The sequence below is a fragment of the Neopelma chrysocephalum genome, unplaced genomic scaffold (assembly GCF_003984885.1).
Source record: "Neopelma chrysocephalum unplaced genomic scaffold, ASM398488v2 Primary Assembly neopelma1_86, whole genome shotgun sequence".
Taxonomy (NCBI): domain Eukaryota; kingdom Metazoa; phylum Chordata; class Aves; order Passeriformes; family Pipridae; genus Neopelma; species Neopelma chrysocephalum.
Genome location: NW_020897748.1, coordinates 2,423,374 through 2,444,325, shown reverse-complemented (window position 1 = coordinate 2,444,325; position 20,952 = coordinate 2,423,374). Strand labels below are relative to the sequence as shown.

Below are 20,952 nucleotides of genomic sequence, written 5' to 3'. Positions count from 1 at the left end.
AGAATCCTAGTCTGAAACCTAAAGGAGAAAACCAGATGGTACAGCCAGGGCGTGCTTGGTCTATGTTATTCTGGGCACCAGTTAGCTGAAACAATTCCTTATAATAACACAAAAAATATTTTCATAGACCATCTTTTTCAAACTCAAGATTTCCCTTTTTCTAGTTCAAAGATTTCTGTGTCCATCTCTCTTGGCAAGCTTTATCTCCCAAAGGTTTGTTTTTTTTTTCTCTCTAGGCTTTTCCACTCTATTATCTGGGCTTTTGTCCCCCACACATTATTTTTTGTCAGTATTGTCTGTAATTTTAACATTTTAAATTTCAATTACTACTAGTGGATTTGAAGAATAGCTCAACACATTATAGTCCTGCCTACATTATCTAGTTTAAAAATATGTCAAAATAGATTCTCATAGGTTAGTGTTCTTGTTTTGGTTGAGTTTTCCAAGACAAAATAATGAGCTTAGCAGTCAGATTCATAAAATCAAAGGACGTTGGAACTAGTTAGCGACCTCAGTGGAACTGATCTCTCTCTTCCTTAAAGCCACGCTCCTGTGAGTCATGCAGCTACCCTACTAGTACTGTAAATGTAAGGAGTATGTTCAGGGTGCACTCACACAAGACAGCAGAGTTATGAGTGTCTGTTTTCATCACTTGGGAAATATGTTTATGACACAGTTAATTAGGGCTTGATTTGGCACTACAGCTTCTGTTTCCACGTGAAAACTCCTGACTTGAGCTCTCTGTTGTGTTCAACACTTGTAAGTAGACTCTCCTGGTATTATAGGAGACCTTTTGTATGAGGCTGTAGTTCAAAACAGTCCTTCAGTACTTCTCAATTTTTTTCTCCTTATCACTTTCTTTCAATCTCTTTCATCATCTCAACATTTCACCTGGAAAAACACAGAATGACTTTAACCAAAGTGGAATAACCCCTCAAAATATTGCGAATCACATGTGAGTAAGGGTAGGGCTAAGGTAGAGGTGGTAACTTGTTTGGTATTTGGACAGCAGTAGCTTTCTCACACAGTAATCCCTTGTTTATTTTGGGTTTTTTTCCATATAAACTGGTAGTAAGAAAGCATGAACAAAAGATACTTTCATAACTTCCTCTGTACATGTTACTGAGTGATTGAAAAGTTTCCAAAAATAACTAGGAGATATTTTTTAATTAATGGGTGCAATGGGAAGACAGCTGATGAAAAATTTGAAGTCAGAAATGTACAAAAGATTATTTAGTAGTAAAAATAATATTTCCTGAAAAAATCAAACTAAGTTTACTGATAATTTTTAATTATTTATATCAAATACATTGGACTTCTTAAATCAGTAGTGATTGGTATAGTAAAAAAGGTCTTCAAACAGTAGTTTTAATGAATGGTAATTTGATATAAAAAAGTTTAAATATTTTTATTTTGAACCACAGTTAGAGGTATTAAGACAAGAAAAGAACATAATGAAAAATGTTGAATATTCAAGAAAGAGGAGAGATTTAGTGATCATGGTTGAATCAATTATAAAACTGCAAATGCATAACTACCCTCAGGAAGTTGGATCAAATTCTTAGAAAAGTAAAAATTAGGTTAATGAACCAATATGCAGTTTCAGAACCAGGAAGCAAGTTCTAAACCAGTTAATGCCAGTAACTCTAGAAGTGCTGGTGGGTACCTTTTACCTCCACTGAGTTTCTTTGGTACAGAAAGATGTTTGGAACTTCACAGAGGCTACCTGTGTGGTTTAAGCCCTACATCTTAATGTTTGCTGCTGAATGCAAGTACTGAGAGTAGTTTGTACTTCTGAAATGACTTCTAGAAATGACCCAATTGTGGGTAGTGCTGAATGTTAACATGAGGTATTGAGCACTTCCAGCTGCTAATGATACCAGTGGAAACAGTGGTTGCTTTTCACGCTAAGTTTCACATAGCAGTGGGTATTTTTGCTTACTTGCAGGTTGGAAGCAGAACCGGACCTGTCAGTCATCAGTATCTGGGGAATTCCTGTCCCCTGGAGTCAGGAAACACAATTAGGCTTGCTGGAAATACAATTAAGCTTCTCAGCTGCAGAGCTTTTCAGATGAAAGTTCAGTAATGTTGGTTACATGCTTTTAAAGTCCCAACTCCTTCCAATAACATTTCTGCTTAATTGATAGCTATGAGTCAGTGTTGTGTTTGTCTTTGGGAGGGTTTATTCTCTCAGCTGTATGCTTTTATTTTGATGTATTTGCAGTGGTTGATTGTAATACAAGTTTGAATGAGTGAGGGTGAGTGAAGTTTGCTTTTCACTGTTGTCTCGTTTCATCTCATTGATAAATAGTAGTTGGAACATTTTGTAAATTAATTGGATAAAATAAAATTAAATATTCATGCCTTAATTGAGAAGGTGTGGAGGGGCAGCAAGGCTAGAGGAAAGAAATGTCTATTTATCCTCCCTTATTTAAGGCAGGAAAGGACCAGACTGATTTAAAAAGGCTGACTACAGGATGTGGAGCTCTGCCATGTTTACCTAGGGAAGACATACTGTATGAGACAATTGTCCTTTATCACATGGAGCAAATTTTTGTGATGTGCTGGCAGTCTTCACTTTAGTTCTGGTTTTAGAGATTTGAGGATGACTGAACAGATAGTCCAAACGTTCAGGTATGTTCCAAAAGGAGCATGGTCCTTAATGTATTTATATGAAACCCTCCATCAGCTCTTCTATTTTACAGATGAAAGTGTCTTTTTATTTTTTCAACATCATCCTTCCCATTTGCTTTTACTTGCACCCTCATGGGTGGCTTCCTGTGATCATGGTAGAAGTAATATTGATTGTACAGAAGAAAGAAATTCTCTTATCTCTTCCGAAAGATGCTTTCCAGATTATGGTCTGTATAGAGAGAAAGTTGAAGTAAATTCGTAGTGATGTGGCTCCTGGAGTATCTTGGACTCAGAACAAACATAGACAGATGGTGCCAGGGTGAGTTGATCAGAAGCCTGGGGTGAGGAGGAATACTACTGGGAACAAAGTCTCATCTATGAATAATATTAACAGACGGTGAAGATTGTCACAGAGCAAAAAAAAGGCACTGTCACAGAAACAAAAATCCGGTTTTTATTGGGGCATATTGGAATTCCTATTGGAATTTGGATCTGTCACAAACGTTATTCAATGACTCCAAAATTTGAAAGCTGGTCAGTAATTTTAGTTATGCATTCTACATGTCACCTTTTTCTCATCCTTTAGAAGCTTTGCCCCCATTTGTATATTCCCTCGTTCCACAGCTGTTTACTAGAGGTAGGTTTTCCTAGGAAATGGATTTTCTTGTTTCAGTGCAAGGATGTTAAGAAGAGAGAACTTGGGTTTTGTCAGCAGGAACACAGTCAGACTTCTCATCTCAGATGTACTTTGTCCCTGTATGCAGACATACACATGTATCCGGACATGTGTCAGAAAACAGTTTTGGAACAGTTGTGGACACCCCCATTTCCCAATTAGATACCTAAGAGCAAAACATGTTTTATTGTTCCCAGTGCAATGTTCACCAACAGGGTGAAACCCACTAACATTTGTATGAAAAGGATCTGATTAACTGGTAACTTCAGAAACAGCAGAATGTTGTCCATTTCAAAATTAAATGTGAATTTAATGTAGCAAATTCACTCTAACCTTATTTCATCATATCTAGTGATGATGCTTGCATTCTTCTCTTTACACTATCTATATTGAATCTCTTAAGAAAATATTATGCTTTCTGTTCTTTTGGACACTATTATTTAAAAGATTTGTTATTGGATTTGGAACTCTGTTGTGTATATTTCCTAGCTATTACCATATGAATTACTTATGTACCCTAAATGAATATTTTTTCTTTGCTTAGACATGCAACATTGATAAGTTGTGATGATCCTAGGATCACAACTTTATCTGCTCTGGTGATTTGTTGAAGTTCTGGCTGTTATATCCCAGGCAATGCCTTTGCTTCTTTTTTGACTCTTCCTTTGGAGACCAGGGAAAGAGAGAAGTGAGATTTATACATAATAAGCTTATTTTTAGGTGTCTATATTTAAAGAAAACTCTTGTTCCAATGTTGGAAACCTATTGTTACAAAGATCCTATTGGAACAACTTAGTTACAAAAGTAGAAAGAATTGGAAATACATCAGTATTGATATTGTGTCTTCTTTCAATAGTGATGTCTAGTCAGTCCTAGATAAAAAGACATGTAAAATAAGAATGGCAATTGATTTTGGACATGATTTATTTTCTATAGGTGGAATTGACCAAGTTCTGCAGTAGGAATGATAATAAATATTTTTTTCCCCTCCAAGTTGTATTCCACAATGTCTATAATTAGGATAGTAGATCCATTTATATATATTATTTTTCTAAACAGAAGTACTCCAGGAGAAGGCTTTAATAAACTGATATAAGAATCTTGGCAGAGAAAAGTATTCAAGCTTTATAGGAAAAAAGATATTCACAGTGCTGTCTCTGGGATGGCTCCTGTCCTTTGAGTGATGGTGTCCTCGCTCCCTCTGCTCATTCACGTGCCCGCTGTTACTGCATCCTTCCACTCTGCGGGGTTATGGGCAGCAGGCCCACTGGTGGCCTGACTTCATTCTCTTACAACCCTAATTTAAACCCAGTAACTCTGAGCTCTTAATAGTTAACTAATAAGATTTTATTAAGAGGTTAAAGGATTTACATATAGGATTAAATTCTGATCTTCTCTCTGATACTGATTCTTTGGCATGGTTTTGTACAACTCCAATTATTAGGAAAATTCAAACATTATCTCTCAGAAATAGTATGAGATTAACTATTATTTATGCAGTTCTGAGGCACAAATCTCTTAATTTTTCCATCATTATCAAATATTTTTTATCTAAAATGGAGGAATACTGCTGCAACCTAATTTGACATTATATTTTACTTCTGAGAAGCAAAATTTAGGTTCAGTGCAGCTTTTCACTAAAGGGGAGGTATGGAGGCATGGATTTAGATATAATTAGTATGGGGAAGATTGTTACACACACTTACAAAACCACAGTCCTACAAGTGAGAATGTCTCCATTTGTGAGTTCCTTCCTCATAAGAAAAAAAAATTACATTAGCACCATGAAAATAATTTGTGTTTTGGCCCTACTTCCTATTACTTTAAAAATATGAACACAATGGAAAATTACAGGCTTCTGAGAACTGGCAAACTGTTTCAAAAGGCTGTCCCCCTATAGTGCTGCTGGCAATGTGGCTCCACCGGTGCTACTTTTACAGTAAAAATACTGCCACAGTCAAAACCAAAATGCACCACAAATAGTTGCAAACACCACTTCTGGTGGTGATTTTTCGGCATCAAACATGTCGGTGTAGTTTGCTTAGATGAAGCTGAGACAACTGTGGTGAGCACAACTGAGACTTGTTTATGCTCACTTTCCTAGCATTGCTCAAATTTATTTCCTGTTTGTTAAAAAAGGAAAATCATCAAGATAGGAACACTCCTGTCACAGAAGTAAAAAGATAGGGGCTACTTAATAATTGAAAGTGCTCATGAATGTTGTAAACAATGTGGAATGAACTCGTTCTAATCATGATACTGTAATGTCAGGAGGTGTTACATTTCAGAGCCTAGACACTGTGACCTATTATTTAACATGTATTTATTTTGGCTGTGTGTGTAATTGTCTAATGAAAAAGTAGTTTTGGTTTTCATAGTAAGGATAAAAAGGTTTATCACAGTAACTTAGTTATTTTTGGCATTTCTAAGACCACAGGTGTGAAGTAAATGGCCTCCTATTGCAAGTGAACCAATGATGCAAAAAAGTAACCCGAGTGACTGTGAGAAATACTATCTCTGCTGGAGATGCCCTTTATAACTGTAATAATGTTGCAATGTGCTTAATTGACAGAACTGAATTAGCCTCTTTTTCAGGCAAATACTGCATACCTGTAAAATGAAATTTAGAATAACATAATTAAAAGTATGATTTATGAAAACAAGTCAAATATAAGATATACTGTGAATCTTCCTGTGAGTGAATAATTTGGACAGAACAGTAATTTGTATACTTTTAATAATGAAGCTGTTTAAAAAATAAAGGTCTAGTAATTAAAAGTATATAGGTGTACCTCAGATTTCTTAAAACTGATATTTATTAGAATTCCTAACATAAACAGTATCAGAAAAAATGCAGAAATAGTCAACATGTAGCTATATTTCTAATGTTTTTACATTAATGTAGCATTTCTGCCTCAAAACATAGCAATCAAGTGAACAAGGAAGAATCATGTAACAGTAACTATAAAAATAAGCATGTTTTTTAAATACAAAATGTAGAATGGCAGGATACAAATAGACTGTAAGAGGAAACTTTTATGAGAGCCAAGTGTTTTTCTTCAGGTGAGAATTTTTTTATAGGGTATGAAAGTTTGTGTACATCTACCTCGACCTTGTATGGGAAAGATCCAAATAGGAATCTTAAGTTTTGCATAAAGCTCATAAAGTAATATGTTATACTGCAATGTGTTTGCTGCAAGAGCTGCAAAATAATCCTAGTTCTAGTTTATAGAGTGGTTTTCTGTTACAAAAAAAAAAAGTCACGAGATGTTATTTCCCCTCTGTTTAACAGGGAGCTCTGACTATTCTCCCTACCTTTTTACCTGGAGATCTTTTGTGGTTGATTAACTTACAGGTCTAAAGAAATTTTGGTTTTTAGTTGGGATTTTATAATAGGTAGACTACTGCATGTGGTGGTAGCTGAGAGTGTCATGATTCTACGTGTGTATGATGCTATGTCTCATGTGCCTATTTTACAGCAATATCTAGGCTACAGATTTTTCCTGTCCTTTGTGCCTTCTCTCAAAGAAATTAAAAACAGATACTGGTCATCATCAATATGAGACTGAATTCAGGAAGACTTCTTGTTCCTATGACTGTTTCTGAAAACTTCATTTCCACTTGTCCCAAATGCTTAGCAGCAGCAGTATGTCATGATATTATGGTATCAGTACAACTGAAGAATCAAATAGTATCATGTATTTTAAGGTGTCTCTGATTGTATCCTTTCTAATATTCAGTAAATCTTGAGCTCGTTGCATCATTGCCCTTAGATGCGACAGTTCCAAAAGTTTCTTTCTGTCACTATGACTATTTTTCCAAACTTGAAATGCAATTGTTCTTTCTTACCAGAATTTTCAGAAATTGTTTAAGTGAAGTTGAAGGTATCTGGACATGTAAAGCATGCAGAGAGTCTGCTTACATCTTATTTCGTAATGAAGTAGTTAAAAAAAATTGACCATAATTATCTGCAATTTTTAATCTATAATCCTGCCATTTCTTTTACTTACTGTATCTGGGATGAAGTATAAATGAAATGACCCAACTTTAAAGATCCTGTTCTTGTGCTTTTTCACATACACTTCCTGGCAACCTACTTTTACTGTAAATTCAACTGCTTGGTCCTGTTCTTAATTGCCAGCTGAGGTTTAGTTCTTACAGCTTCAGCAATTTATCAAAGCAGCTCCTTTGGGATAGTGTGGAATGCAAACGCAGAGACAAGGCCCGTGGAAGTGGAGATAAAATATTTTTAACTGCATGAATGCAGTTGTGGAATGAACTTGGAAATTTTCCTTGGAGAGTCAGGCACTTTTTCAGTTACAACTGGCATGGTTAATCTTACTTTGAATGAGACCTAAAATTACCTGGGAAGTGTTGGCCTTGTCACAAGGGTAAAGAGCGGAAGGAAAACTACCACTGTCGTGTATAATAGTATGGATTTTGTTTACCCACTTGACGCTTAAACATTAAAAACAGAGTCCTACTGATACTTCCAGTATAGGTGGAGAAGGTACAGAAGTAGATGACAAAATTTATTAGAAGAAAAATGAAGAATTTTTATGGAGAAAGAATTAAAAATTTAGCTAAGAAAGTTTATTTTAGAATCAAAGAAGAAGAACATGGTAGGAATAGATAGACTCATAATGGTTTAAGAAGCAATTTTCTAATTCTTTTTCTAGTGCATGAGCACCTAATGAGAATGAGGAAAAAATACCCCAGTGTAATCGCCAACATATATGAAAGTTATGGAAACTTCTGTTGTGAGATAGGGTTTTAAATAAGAGTCAGAAAAGGATAACTGGAGCCTTCTTGATTACACTGAAATAGAACACAGAGTGGTGTGAAGATATTCAAAGGTGTAAAGTGATTTCCATATGGAGTTATGAAGGAACCTTCCTTACTTACAGGCGGTTAGTCTCATAACTGTCAGCTATGGAGAGATTAGGGAGCTTTGTCTGAATGATTTGGCCATTGTTAAACTCTTGGAGGAATGTGGTATTCTCTTTAATTTTAAATGTCCATATTACTTATTATAACCAAAAAAATTTTGGAAAAGATCTAGATAAATTGGATGTTTTAACTATATTCTGCCTGTTTAAAACTTAGTTGTGACTTTCTAGCTTTTTGTATATTATATACTGTAAAAGTACAATAAAAAATTCAGTAAGAGATTAATTTTAACAAACAAGGAACAGTTACAAAGATACCACTTCTCAATTTAATCTTGCAGTTATTTTGAACTGCTGAGGAAAAGGTAGAAGCAAGTATCTGTTGTTCTGAGGAAAACTGGAAGTAACAGGTACAGACAGGAGTTACCTACTTCTTTTTTCCTTGATATGCATCTTGACTAACTTTATCTTGATATCATTGAAGCTACACAGAAATATGATAACATTACTTTGCTCAGCCCTTTATAGTCCATATGTTCATCTTCTCCATGTTCACTTTTTCTTGTAGCCATGCACAGGGCTATTGTACTTAGCTATTTTTCGCTGCTCCCCCATCAACAAAGAGCAGTCTTGCTGCTGCTAATGAGCAAAGTTAATAAACAAAGGCTGCAGTTTTATTCAATACTGAGCATTATAAAGAGAAAAAAAAAGGTAAAGTAATCCTGTCAGTCCCAGCTAGGCTTTTGGTCTAGCTGGTATGTTATCTGTTGATTCATTCACAGAGTTGTATCATCTTTGTTTATTAAAATGGAGCAGCTTTTTTTCCACATCTTTTCTGGGATTTTTTTTACTGAGTTTCTGAATGTGTTAAAATAAACGCGATTCAGTGACACGACTTTATCTGTAGTTTCAAATTTATTTAGGGTCATACTAAATTAATTAATTCATTATGACATCAGGAAGAGAGCAATGGGAGAATATTTTCTATTTTGTGAGGGAGGTCAAATAAACTGAGAAAATTGTGGTAAAATGTGACCTGGAAGCCTTTGTGGAAAGCAAGTGGAGAAAAGAGAGAATGGAGCCAGGGCAACTTGAAGACATCATCTTGGCCATGTATTTTACTTTAAGAATGGCTAGTATGAGGTTCCCACCAGCAGAGAATATTTGGGTTCATTCCCAAGCATGAGGCAAATGATGTTAAGGTATGACAGACATCTTTACCCTGCTCACTTGCATGGCAAAAAGAGACTGAAACAGATCTGGATAGTTTTGGATGCCAATTATCTCTGCTGTAGTTGGTTTTTCCCATTTGAGTTACAAGTGAGCAGCAGCATGGGTATAAACCAAGGGCATGATCATTTAACAACCACACTCCTATCTTCCCATTATCTTGTCTCTGTTTCTTCTCTTCAGCATTTCAGGCACAGTCAGTCTACCTCACTTAGATACAGAGTATATATATTCACATAGAATATAAACTTATGTCTTTTACAATATTCTTTCATGAAAATTATCCAAAGACATAAAGTTGCATATGTGTGAACTTATTTTAACACACCTTTGGCCACCTTTTTTTTTTTCAGTAAAAGTATTATATTGATAAAGAAATACTTCTGTAATTGAGGTGCACATACTATTTTTCTTAGTGTGAACAAGATTATTTCTTTTGTATGTAAGTAAATCTTTCACTATGTTTAGGGCCTCCTTATTCTGTGACTACACAATTTCATAGGCTCTTTAAAGATGTTCTGCACATAAAATTGCATCACTGTTCCTCTGTTCTTATTTCATGTTAATGAATATCACAGAATAATGAAGTACATATTCCTTAATAGTTTAGAGATTGGTAAACATGAAAATCATGATTTTTTTCTAGTCAGCCTCACCTGTAAACCAACTCAAACTGTAATAGGTGAAAAAGCTAAAAATAGCAGAGATTTGTTTCTACTGACAATTACAGGAGGAGTCACTCTAGAAAAAAAAATTACAGTGAAATATCTGACACACTATTTGACACTGCTGAACATGGCTGTTATTGTCACTATATGGCTTATATTTAACCTTCTTGTCCTAAACAAAATACTTAAAATGCTAGGAAAAATCTCTTTTTATTAATTTTTAAAGTGGGGAAAAATGCATTTCCCACCTGAAAAAAATAGGATGGAGCTCATTTTCTGCTAGATTCTTCACTTGAACAGATAAAAAAATTTTGGATTATTTGTACAAAGTGCAACTCTCATAGTAGAGACTATGCACAGTTTTGAGATAAGCTTGTAAGTTACTGTATCTGCATAGATTTCTTTGATTCAGGGCAACTAGAAATTCAAATCTAGGTCTCTTGCATTTCAGGCAAACACCCAAATGAATTGGGTTTTATGGTATCTTCTATTTTCTGGATATTATATTTGAGATATAAAAGAAATTGTTAGTGAAAGTTTAGCTAAAACTGGTACCTCTAGGAAATAAAAGTAAATGCCTCTGACTAGCTCTTTTCAATATCTTAGATTTCTCCTAGGTTTTGTATTTTTGCTCTACAGTTGTGTTTTTTAAGCCCTTTCAATTTGCATTCTCTGAATATATTTTGGTATATATTTTTTTAATCTGAAGTCTAAGCTTAGACATTTCGCTTAGAGAGATGATTCCAAAGTTAAACCTACTAAGAGTAGAAAATAGTTAATTTTTGAGGAAAGCAGACAGAAACAGTATGTCAATTCCAATGAGACAGTAGATATTTTACCAGCAAGAAAGTTAAAGTGCTGTGAATTGAGTGAATGTTCATAGAGATCTCTGCTGACATCTACTTCCTGCCAATATTTCATTTTCACTGATATGAAAGTTGAAAACTTCATATGAATGTGAATTCACTCTTGTGAATGGCTTCAAGACCGTAGTTGTGTTATTTGACTGGGTATGATAATCCATTAAACGGAATTGGATATGAGGTTCTTGGTTGAAGTTAGACGCGAGTGTTTAATTGCTTAGTAAGTTTTCCTGATCTGGTAGACTTAAAGCAGAGTCATGGTCTTCTGAAGAGGAGTTTTGTGTGACGCCCCTTCTCGTTTCAGTGGAATACCGGCAAAACCATCATTTTGCAATTAAGAAAAGTTTTATTTTGCAATGCTGAACTGTGCTTTGTTTTGTCTTTTTTTTTTTTTAAATTTCTGTTTTATAGACCACACATCCATATGAAAACATATACTCAAAATTTTGCTGCCCATTGCATTACATGGGGTTGAAAGTAAATATCAGTTCATTGATCAAACTTTGAGAGAGTTAACTATTCTCAGACTAGTTTGTAAAAACCATGAAAAGGTTGTTTTCTTTCTATTGGTAAAAGTGGTCACTTTTTTTTTTCCAGCACTGCTGAACCAAGTAATTGTTGTTGAATAATTTTCCTTATGATTCTGCTTGACTTTATACTTCATATTTCTTGTCTGATTCCACAAAATCATTGCCAATTATATAATAATAGAAATGTTCTTTGAAAAGGATCTCTGAACTGACCTCCTACTCAATGCATTGTTATTGCAAATACAGGGCAATTGGTGCTTTTTCTAGGTGGATTTTGAAAACCTCCAAGAATAGCGATCCCACAGCCTCTTGGGGCAACCTGTTCCAGTGGTGCACTGCCTACCTAATGAACACGCTTCTCCTATTGCCAAACCTGAACCTCCTCTCTATGTGCCATAATAGTGCCTTTTGCCCTTTTATTTGGATTTTTGACTGCTGGGAAGAATTTGGCTCTGTAATTTTTCCAGGTAATTTTTAGATTAGATAGCTATTTTCAGGCAGGTGTTAGATCACTCCTTAGTCCATTCCTCTTCACTGGATTGAACAAACCCAGTTTCTGTATTCCCACCTTGCAGATTACATGCTCTAGGAACGTGACCATTTTCTTTTTTTGTTGACAAACTGGACATCCCTTGTGAACTGGCAGAGTGCAGTCTCAACACTGTATTCCAGGTGCAGCCTTGCCAGTGCCCGCTAAAGGGAATAAATTACTTCCTGCTGCTTATACTCTTGCTAATTTGACCCCATGTGTAATTTGTCCAATTTGTAATGCAAGCACGCACACCACTGGCTCATTGTGTGGTTTCCACCCTGTTTTCCAGAGTTTCCTATCAGCAGAGCTGCTGTTCAGCCTGTTGTTTACCAGCCTCTACCAATGCATGAAGTTATATATATGTTATATATATATATATGTAAGAATAATATTCATTCAGAAGAGAAGTAGGTGTACTAGGTGACAGGTTAGCTGGCACGATGACAAAAGCAGAAACTTTAAATGTACTGTACAGGGCAGAATGTCATATGCTACTAGATAGTCACGGCCACCAGGCAAAAAATTGTTAAATGAATGGAGTTGGCAGAACCGAAAGTGCACAAACTCTTTTTGAAGCCTGGATTCCAGCCACATCCGTGCTCTGCGCCTGGGAATAGGAAATGAGGCACGGGCTACATTAGTAATAAAACTTAGAAGTGTAGCCAGGAAATAAGCAGCGGCTGTTAGACTTACAGCTGGCCTAAACATCCTGGATACTTACTTGTCACCCTTCTAATGGTAGATTTTAAGCAGCTTTGGAAATTTCAGGCATATTTATGTGAACTTTTGGAAGGCAGGAATAGTTTCAGAACTTCTTGTCAATAATATTTTTTTTTGTTTTGGTAAAATGCTGGAAGTTTTATGGACATTTCTGGAGGATGGGAAAAAATAAAAACTTCTGTACAATAATAAGAAACATCAGACTGCTAAACTTGCTTTTCTTACTTGCCTTTGGCATGGATTATGAGAGTCTCACAGTTTACTGCTTTTTGATTCATACTGAATTTCTCATTCCTGGAAAGATGTGGGGAAGCAAGCATAAGGAGAATTAAATTAACTCCCTTCCAGAAAAAAGCAAGTATTCAAATAGAAACTATTTCTTGACCTTGACAGAACAATCCAAGCTCTTACAAACAGTTGCCTTTGACATTGAGAAATCCTCTATGAAGCGGTCTTGGTTATGATGTTTCACAGTACAAAGAAAATCTTGACTAGTCATATAAATCTCATGAACTTCACCACTGTAACTTCCAGCAGACACAAGTGTAATTCAGGGAACTTCATCAAGAGATGAAAATGAGCAGAACTTAATTAGCAATTTTTCAGCCTCACTTTTCATTATCAGTCGGTGTTTTCATAAATTCATACCACGTTCCATTTTTCCTCTAAAATTTATAACCATTATTAAAGTACATGTATTTTTGAAACAAATAAAGGAGAGAGACTTTGCGTCATACAGCTAGATGGCATGTGCTATTGAGGCCATTGTCAAAATACACATATATGAGGGTTATAGATATGCATTGCTGAGTTTTCTGCTTAAATGATTTGTTACTGTGTGGTTTGATATAGTTTTCTGGGTTTACAACCAAAACAACTTCCCTATCATGCATAAGAATAAGGTTTTTTCATTATGGATAAGCATTTTGACCTAAAATGCAACTCCTGTATGGAACCCCTTTTTTCACTACGAAAGAGATATTGAGGTGCTGCGGTGTGTCCAGAGAAGGGCAACGAAGCTGGTGAAAAATCTGGAGCACAAGTCTGATGAGGAATGGCTGAGGGAGCTGGGGATCTTTAGCCTGGAGCCAAGGAGGCTGAAGGGGAGACCTTATCACTCTCTTCAACTACCTGCAAGGAGGTTGTAGGAGGGGGTCGGCCTCTTCTCCCAGGTAACAAGCAACAGGACAAGAGGAAATGGCCTCTAGTTGCACTAAGGGAGGTTTACATTGTATAGTAAGAAAAATTTCTTCACAGAAAGGGTTTTCAAGCATTGGAACAGGCTGTCCAGGGAAGTATTTTAGTCATCATCTCTGGAGGTATTAAAAAGACATATGAATGTGGCACCTGGGGACATGGTTTAGTAGTAGAATTGGCAGTTCTAAGTTAACAGTTGGACTTAATGATCTTAAAGGTCTATTCCAACCTAAACTATTCTATGAATCATGGATGAGTCTTGACCACTTGCATTAACAGACAAACTCACTGGATATAAAGACTGAAAATTGTAGTCTTTGGATACCCTAGTTCAGTTCTAGGCTCTGAAGTTTGCCTTGGTAATGGTTACTGTCTTTCCCTGGTAACTGAACTCCTGAGCCCTTTCAGGCAGCAATGTTCAGAGTTAAAACATGAGTGCAGACAGCTTGAACAAAATGGAGCTTTATTTGCATTATGTTTTCTGAAAAGTATATGTTAAACATTTTTTGCTAAATGTGTTTCAGATACCGTTCTATTCTAAACACCTAATTATTACTGCATGTTATTAGCTTAATTTCTGGCTTAAACCTGTGCAGGGTGGATGAGCAAAAAAATTATTTATCTACAAAATAAACAATTTTTTAATGAACTTCCTAAAATGAATATTTTGTATTTTGTTTCAAGTATGCATATTCATCTCAAGTGATTCTGTTTAGTAAGTAGAACACATATTGTGTGTAAATGAATGTTTCATGGATTCTTCTGTGTTTAATTTTTTCTGATAGCTATCAATACATGTAATATTTTTCTTGGAACAGAAAAAAGTGTAGTAAAGAACTGCTTTGGCAGATGATAAATTGTTTCCTACTAGAACAAGGATTTTAGAAAACTACTCTGTATAACCTTGAAAAGTTTATACTTTGAGGGAAAAGTTGTGACCTTTACATAGATTCTTGTGCTCAAGAGGAAACAAAAGTGAAATTATTTCAGTACATGAGGCTTAAGATTTGGCAAAAGGCTTGTGCTTTTTATGCATCAGTGAGACTGGTAAGCAAATAATCATACAAACAAAGGCTGTAGATTATAAGGAAGCCACAAAACTGAATGGAGCCTAAAAATAAACTTGGAGTTCAGCATAGTTAATATGCTTTAAATGAAGAATGCAATGTTAAGCAAAATTAAAAGGCAAGCAAGGTCTCAGAGCTTTCATGTGTTATTGATGGAAACAGGCCAGACTACCAACTACCAATTATATACTGTTGTCAGTGTAAAACGCTGAAATGTGCGAGGTTTCCAGATTTCTAAGTTTTGTTTTCAACTTCATTCAGCTCTTGCTTATTAGTAACTTGTGTCCTTCCCCATTCAACAAAGAACACTCAATAGTGAGCTCTGTTGAATGAGTGAGGAGGCAGGGAAGCCCCTCACCCCTGACTCCCCCAATGGCTTTTAGGGCAATGACATCCCTCACATCCTTCCCGTGGATGCCTCAGACAAGACCCCTGTCCCTGCTCTGCTGCAGACCAGGAGGCTTGTGAAGGTGGGAAGGGCTGAAAGTGAGAGAAAAGCGTGCCACTGTTATTCTGAGTCCATGCTGCTGTGCCCTGAGGCCAGCCTGTGCACTCAGAATTGATCTCAAAGTGACAGAAGCAGGTACATTAGATAAATGACACAAAAGCACGATGAAGTAACCCTGCTTTCCCTGTGTCTGGGAAAGAGTCAGTGGCAGTTGAGAGCTCGAGGCAGCAGTTTGGGACACAGAGGAAGAGTAAGGCCTCCAGCCTCCCATCTTGCCTGATGGAGAGAGGGAGCTGCCTATTTGTTCCTACAATTCCTCTATAGAGTAATGTGAAGTATGTTCTTAGGGGAGTTTTCCTGAAAAACAAAGCAAATCCCAACAATTCTTGCCATATGTGTGAATATCTGTGGTAAATAACTGCTTGAGTTAATCTTTAAGTGACTCTGTGTAATATTTGTTTTCATAGGAGCCTCTAACACTTCTGATGAAATAGTTTTCCATCATTAATTTATATCTGATCTATATAAAGAATATATTTATGCTTAAGGAAGTTGGTCTTCTGGATTTAGTTTTTTTTCTAGCAGGTTATTTTTTGTTCTATCCTATGCTTCATGTGTGTTTTTTAATAACCTAAACTCAAGAATCTCTAGAAGGGTAATTCTAAGGAAAAATAAATGTCTTTTGGATTTTAGTATCTTTTTTTAGGTTACCTTTTTAATGTTTCATGGAAAGTGCTTCATTCTTGGGGTTTTGCTTGATCTTATTCAAGGAACTAATCTGCTTAAATTAGATTAATAACTTTTAGTTTGCTAAAATGTGCAGACTCTATTAGCAAAATTAGTGAGTTGAGTTCCATGCTATGAATTTAAAAATCACTGTTCAGACCCCTTTGAATGACAAGGATAAAAGAGAAGACAAAGTTCTTTTTACTTTCTCTTTGTATTTCAATCTCTTACAATTTGCTATGTCTTTTTCAGAATCTGGGAGAGCTAAAAAATTATGACTTTTTACGATGAAAATTAAATTTCCCATAACATCATTTACCTTCAGAAATGGGGGTTTTGAGAAAAAGCTGCCATTATAGATAATGAAATAAATCTGTAAATTTGGTCATAGTGAGACACCTAATTATCATATATGGAGATTTGATAATTGCAGGCTCAGAAATATGAATGAAGTAGCATGACTGAAAGATTCATTGCAATTCTGTACACACATGACCACTGAATATGCATTTGTTTCCAGTTCTGCAAATGGAAGGTAGATGTGTGTGTGTGTCTTAAACTACTGTTCCTGGATTTTACACCTAAGGTAGCCTTCTACCTTACATTTTACATAAGATGGCAGTTCCTATCTAATGATATGAATGGCTTAAATGATTTATAATCACTTGTTAAGATGAGGTAACTTATTATGGGCTTGAACCTGGTGATTGAAAAGTCATTGAAAAAGCATTTTAGAATCATTATTCTATGCAGTATTGTTAGATAAATGAAGATAAGCTAAATCAAGAGAAGATATCTGCATCTGGTGGAATTAGGTAAAAGAACACTTGGAAGAATGAATTTGATTTTTTTTCCTGCTATTAACCAGTTTATTGTCTAGTGCTATGGGCTCTGATCACTCAACCTGTTTCTTACTGTTGTATTTTCAGCAAACAGCTGGTCACATCCTAAATCAAAGTTACTTCCCTTTGTAACAGCTGGACTGTGAGCTGAATGCTATCAGTGCTGAGCTTCCTCCTAGATTTTAGTTATAATGAAAAAGAAGTAATTCTTGAATGTAACACTTCTGGAGCATTGTAAATTAAATGTATTTGCTTTACTACAGTATTTCACTCTGATTTGTGTTTTATTTGTATTTGTATGTTCTCTTCTGCAGAAAATTACATCAGCAGTTTGAAATGTATAAGGAGCAAGTGAAGAAGATGGGTGAAGAATCACAGCAGCAGCAGGAGCAGAAGGGTGATGCCCCAACCTGTGGCATCTGCCACAAAACAAAATTTGCTGATGGCTGTGGCCATAACTGTTCATATTGCCAAACTAAATTCTGTGCACGTTGTGGAGGAAGAGTGTCTTTACGGTCAAATAAGGTATGGAGTTATGAGAGTTTAACAAGCTTCTCCTAAACTCAGCATCTCTTATTCATTGCTTATGCATACAAATCACATAACTACTGAAACAGATTTCCTTTAAGGAGGTAATGATATCTACTTCAGGGCCTTTTAAGACATCTGTCCTCATTTCGTGTAATTTCCAGTTGCAGATGGATTTATGATTACGGCTTTTAAGTTAATATGTATACTTTTTTGACCAACAAGCTTATGAAAGGACAATTCTTTGATTGCAGGAAGAGTCTCTATTTAAGACAGGGAAGTATATCTAGTGATCTACTGAGACATTGATTATTACAAGGTAGAGCAAGGCTTTGTTTCTCTCTTGCTTGCCCAGGCGCTTCTGCACAAGATTATGGTAAAATTAGTGTTAGAATATTATATATAATATACTATTGTGCTTTTAAACCTTTCTTATCTATTATACATATGCAAATATTATGCATATTTATTATATACATATGCATGCAAATGTCAAACTATTTTTAGGAAAAAATTAAGTGCATTAACATACATTGTTACAATTAGTATATACTAGTGTTTATTGTATAACAATAGGCAAAACACATTCTGAGTTTTTTAAAAAGTTGAATGATAGAGTAAAAAATTCAGCACAACTGAAGTAATCACAGAAAACTCTTGAGATCAGTTTATTCAACATTTCAGATATAATGTTCAGATCTGATACAGAGAATCTTTCTCAGATTCTGACAGATACTTGTAGAAGATTTATGACAATACTCCAGCTGTATTATGCTAGTCTTTTGTGGAAACACAATTTTTTAAAGCAATACAAGAATGCAATATTTTAATATTTATTATTAAAATATTTTTATATTTTTTTTCCATAAATCTATTTTTTCCTGTAATTTGTTCTTTGCAAATACCATGCAATCAGCAAATATTATCTTTTGGAAGCTAGGAGACAATGTTATGCATGGTATGTATTTCTTTGTCTAATATTGAAAGATAGGTTTAAATAATGGACTGAAGTTTTTGATTGACAAAGTATATAATAATAAAAAATATAAAAATATAAAAAATATAATAATATTTCCTGATCATTAATGTAAATAAGATTATATGTAAGTATCTCAAATTGCCTTGGATTTCATTAAGATAATTTAACAATTTTGTCTTCAGTAAGTTCACATATTTTTATTTGTTTTTTATAACTAACTAAATTGTTACCGGTAATAAGAGAGAAAATAATTTCTGAAGTAATTTCATCTGATTATGTGCCTGCATACTTGCAAACATAGAAGAAGTGCATTAGGGAGAACGCTTCATTTCCTAATACACCGTTTAGACTTTCCTTGGGATGGAGCATGTGAACGTGGCAGATATTTGTTTGAAGTCTCTTGACAGATTTGCAATGAGATTCTTCCATGGCCTCTTTGGTAATTTGCTCCACTGCTTCACAATGCTCACCACAGAAAGATTTCTTTACCATCTAACCTAAATCTGTCTTTCTGTAAGCCGGCTTCTCCATTCAGTCTATTATGAGTCTGTTCTGAAACTCTTCTCAACTGGCATTTTTTTCTACTACTGTTGCTAATTTAGTGTGAGGCTTTTCTGTGTTTCATTCATTTTTATCATAGATAATTTATGAATATGCTGAACAGTGTGTCTCTAGACTGATCCCTTGTGAGGCTTCACTGGTGATACCTTTCCCTCAAAAAAAGCCTGACCATTTAGTCCTGTCTTTTTCTTCTTGTCTTTTCTTTAACTGAGTTTTCTCATGGATGAATTTACTCTTATTCCATGGCAGCTGAGATTCTTTAAAAGTCTGTAATTCTAACTCAGCTGTAGGAATAAATCCCCTTTTCTCACTTTCTCTGTGACTCCTTGGCAGAATTCTAATACATGTAACAGACACAAATTCCCTCTACTAAAGCCACTCTTACTTTTCCACATTTTATCATAATTTATTCATATGCTTGCTAATTTTATTCTGTATTTTGGTTTCTACAAATCTGTCTAATGTGTCAGACTCATTTGTCTATTTTTCAGTTGATATAATACTGAAACTCCTTAAAAATTAATAAATTGGCATTTTTGCCACCTTTTATACTTCTTGTCCATGAAAGACTGTATTGCAGTTGAGTTATTTTAGACTTGAGATGTTTTACACTGAATATCATCTCATTTTAAAAATTTTTTACTGTTTTTTTGTTGATTCACTATTTACCTTCTCTTTCTGAAATATCAGTTAAAAGTATATATTCCAGTTCATTCTTCATAAAATAATATTCTAGAGTAAATATCTTTCTAATCACCATGAATATGAACATAAAGGATCTAATTCAGAAAGACTGTGGCAGTCTCCTCTTTATATTCCCTTTTATGCCTATACTCAGTATTCCATTAAAATTATTTAGGTCTACCAGAATTTACCAGGATTCATTCTTCTCTGTTTTCCTTCATGGATACAACTTCAACTTCTTGAAAAATTGCTTCTAATAACTTTCTGTTTTAACTTTGCTGTCTCTGGTGTTTGTATACATTTTTGACAGGTTATATATATGTCTGCTCTGGATGTTCTTATGTAAGGAGATTCTTACACTGTCTGAAATGTTCTTTCATGGATCTGTTTCTTCTGTTTGTGATCTTCTTCATAATATCAATTTTCAAGCCAAACTCATACCTTTTACACCAGATTCAGCTACTAAATAGTTTAGTACAGACCAGTATTAGCAGCATGCACCTCAGATGATGGAGAATTGGTAAGAACACTTCTCTTTCAAAGGTCAAAACGCTGACTACTGCTTACAAGGTTCATGGTCATGAGCAGGAGCAGGCCATGGAAATGTTTTGACTGTTGTCAGAGCATTAGATTAGGATTCTCAGAATGTTTGGGTGATTTATTCCTTTTTCAGTTTAGCTACAGTGCCTGAAATATATAGGCATTAGCATTCAGTTCAAGCTGTAGAAAAATTATCATTATGTGGGAGTTCCTTCTAGATCAAACAAATAAAACTGATAATGGTGGCACTTTTGCTTCTGTACAGCTTATTATGTTAATGAATGGAGCATTCAGCCAGAATGGGGGCTGAAATTTCATGGGAGTAAGGAACCTTGAACTGTCATGTTATGTTTACGAACAATTTCAGACTGATTAAAACTGAAATAAATCACATGACAGCAAGCAGCAATTTTTCTTAGTGAAAAAAGTACCACTGATATATAAAATATACTACTGTTCTTTTTCTTTATTTTATGCTGATTTATATAGGGAAATGCACATTGAATGAGGCAGCTGACAGCAGAATGAGGTTTATACAGGTGAGAAATTTAAATGCTAAAATATTGGAAAAATGCAGCTTCCAGATAGATACAACATTGAATATAAACTTCAGTAGCTCAGAATTCCAGTTCAGTAAA

The 20,952-nt window shown here is 35.1% G+C and overlaps 1 protein-coding gene across 38 annotated transcripts in view; it reads left to right on the top strand.

Moving 5' to 3' along the window:
* Nucleotides 1-20,952, top strand: part of RIMS2 (regulating synaptic membrane exocytosis 2) — a 457,577-nt gene that overhangs the window by 71,099 nt on the left and 365,526 nt on the right. For all 38 annotated transcript variants that reach the window (XM_027692407.1, XM_027692403.1, XM_027692405.1 and 35 more), the window contains one exon: nucleotides 17,337-17,547. In XM_027692407.1, the coding sequence (XP_027548208.1) occupies nucleotides 17,337-17,547 (211 nt within the window). The remainder of the gene's footprint in view (nucleotides 1-17,336; nucleotides 17,548-20,952) is intronic.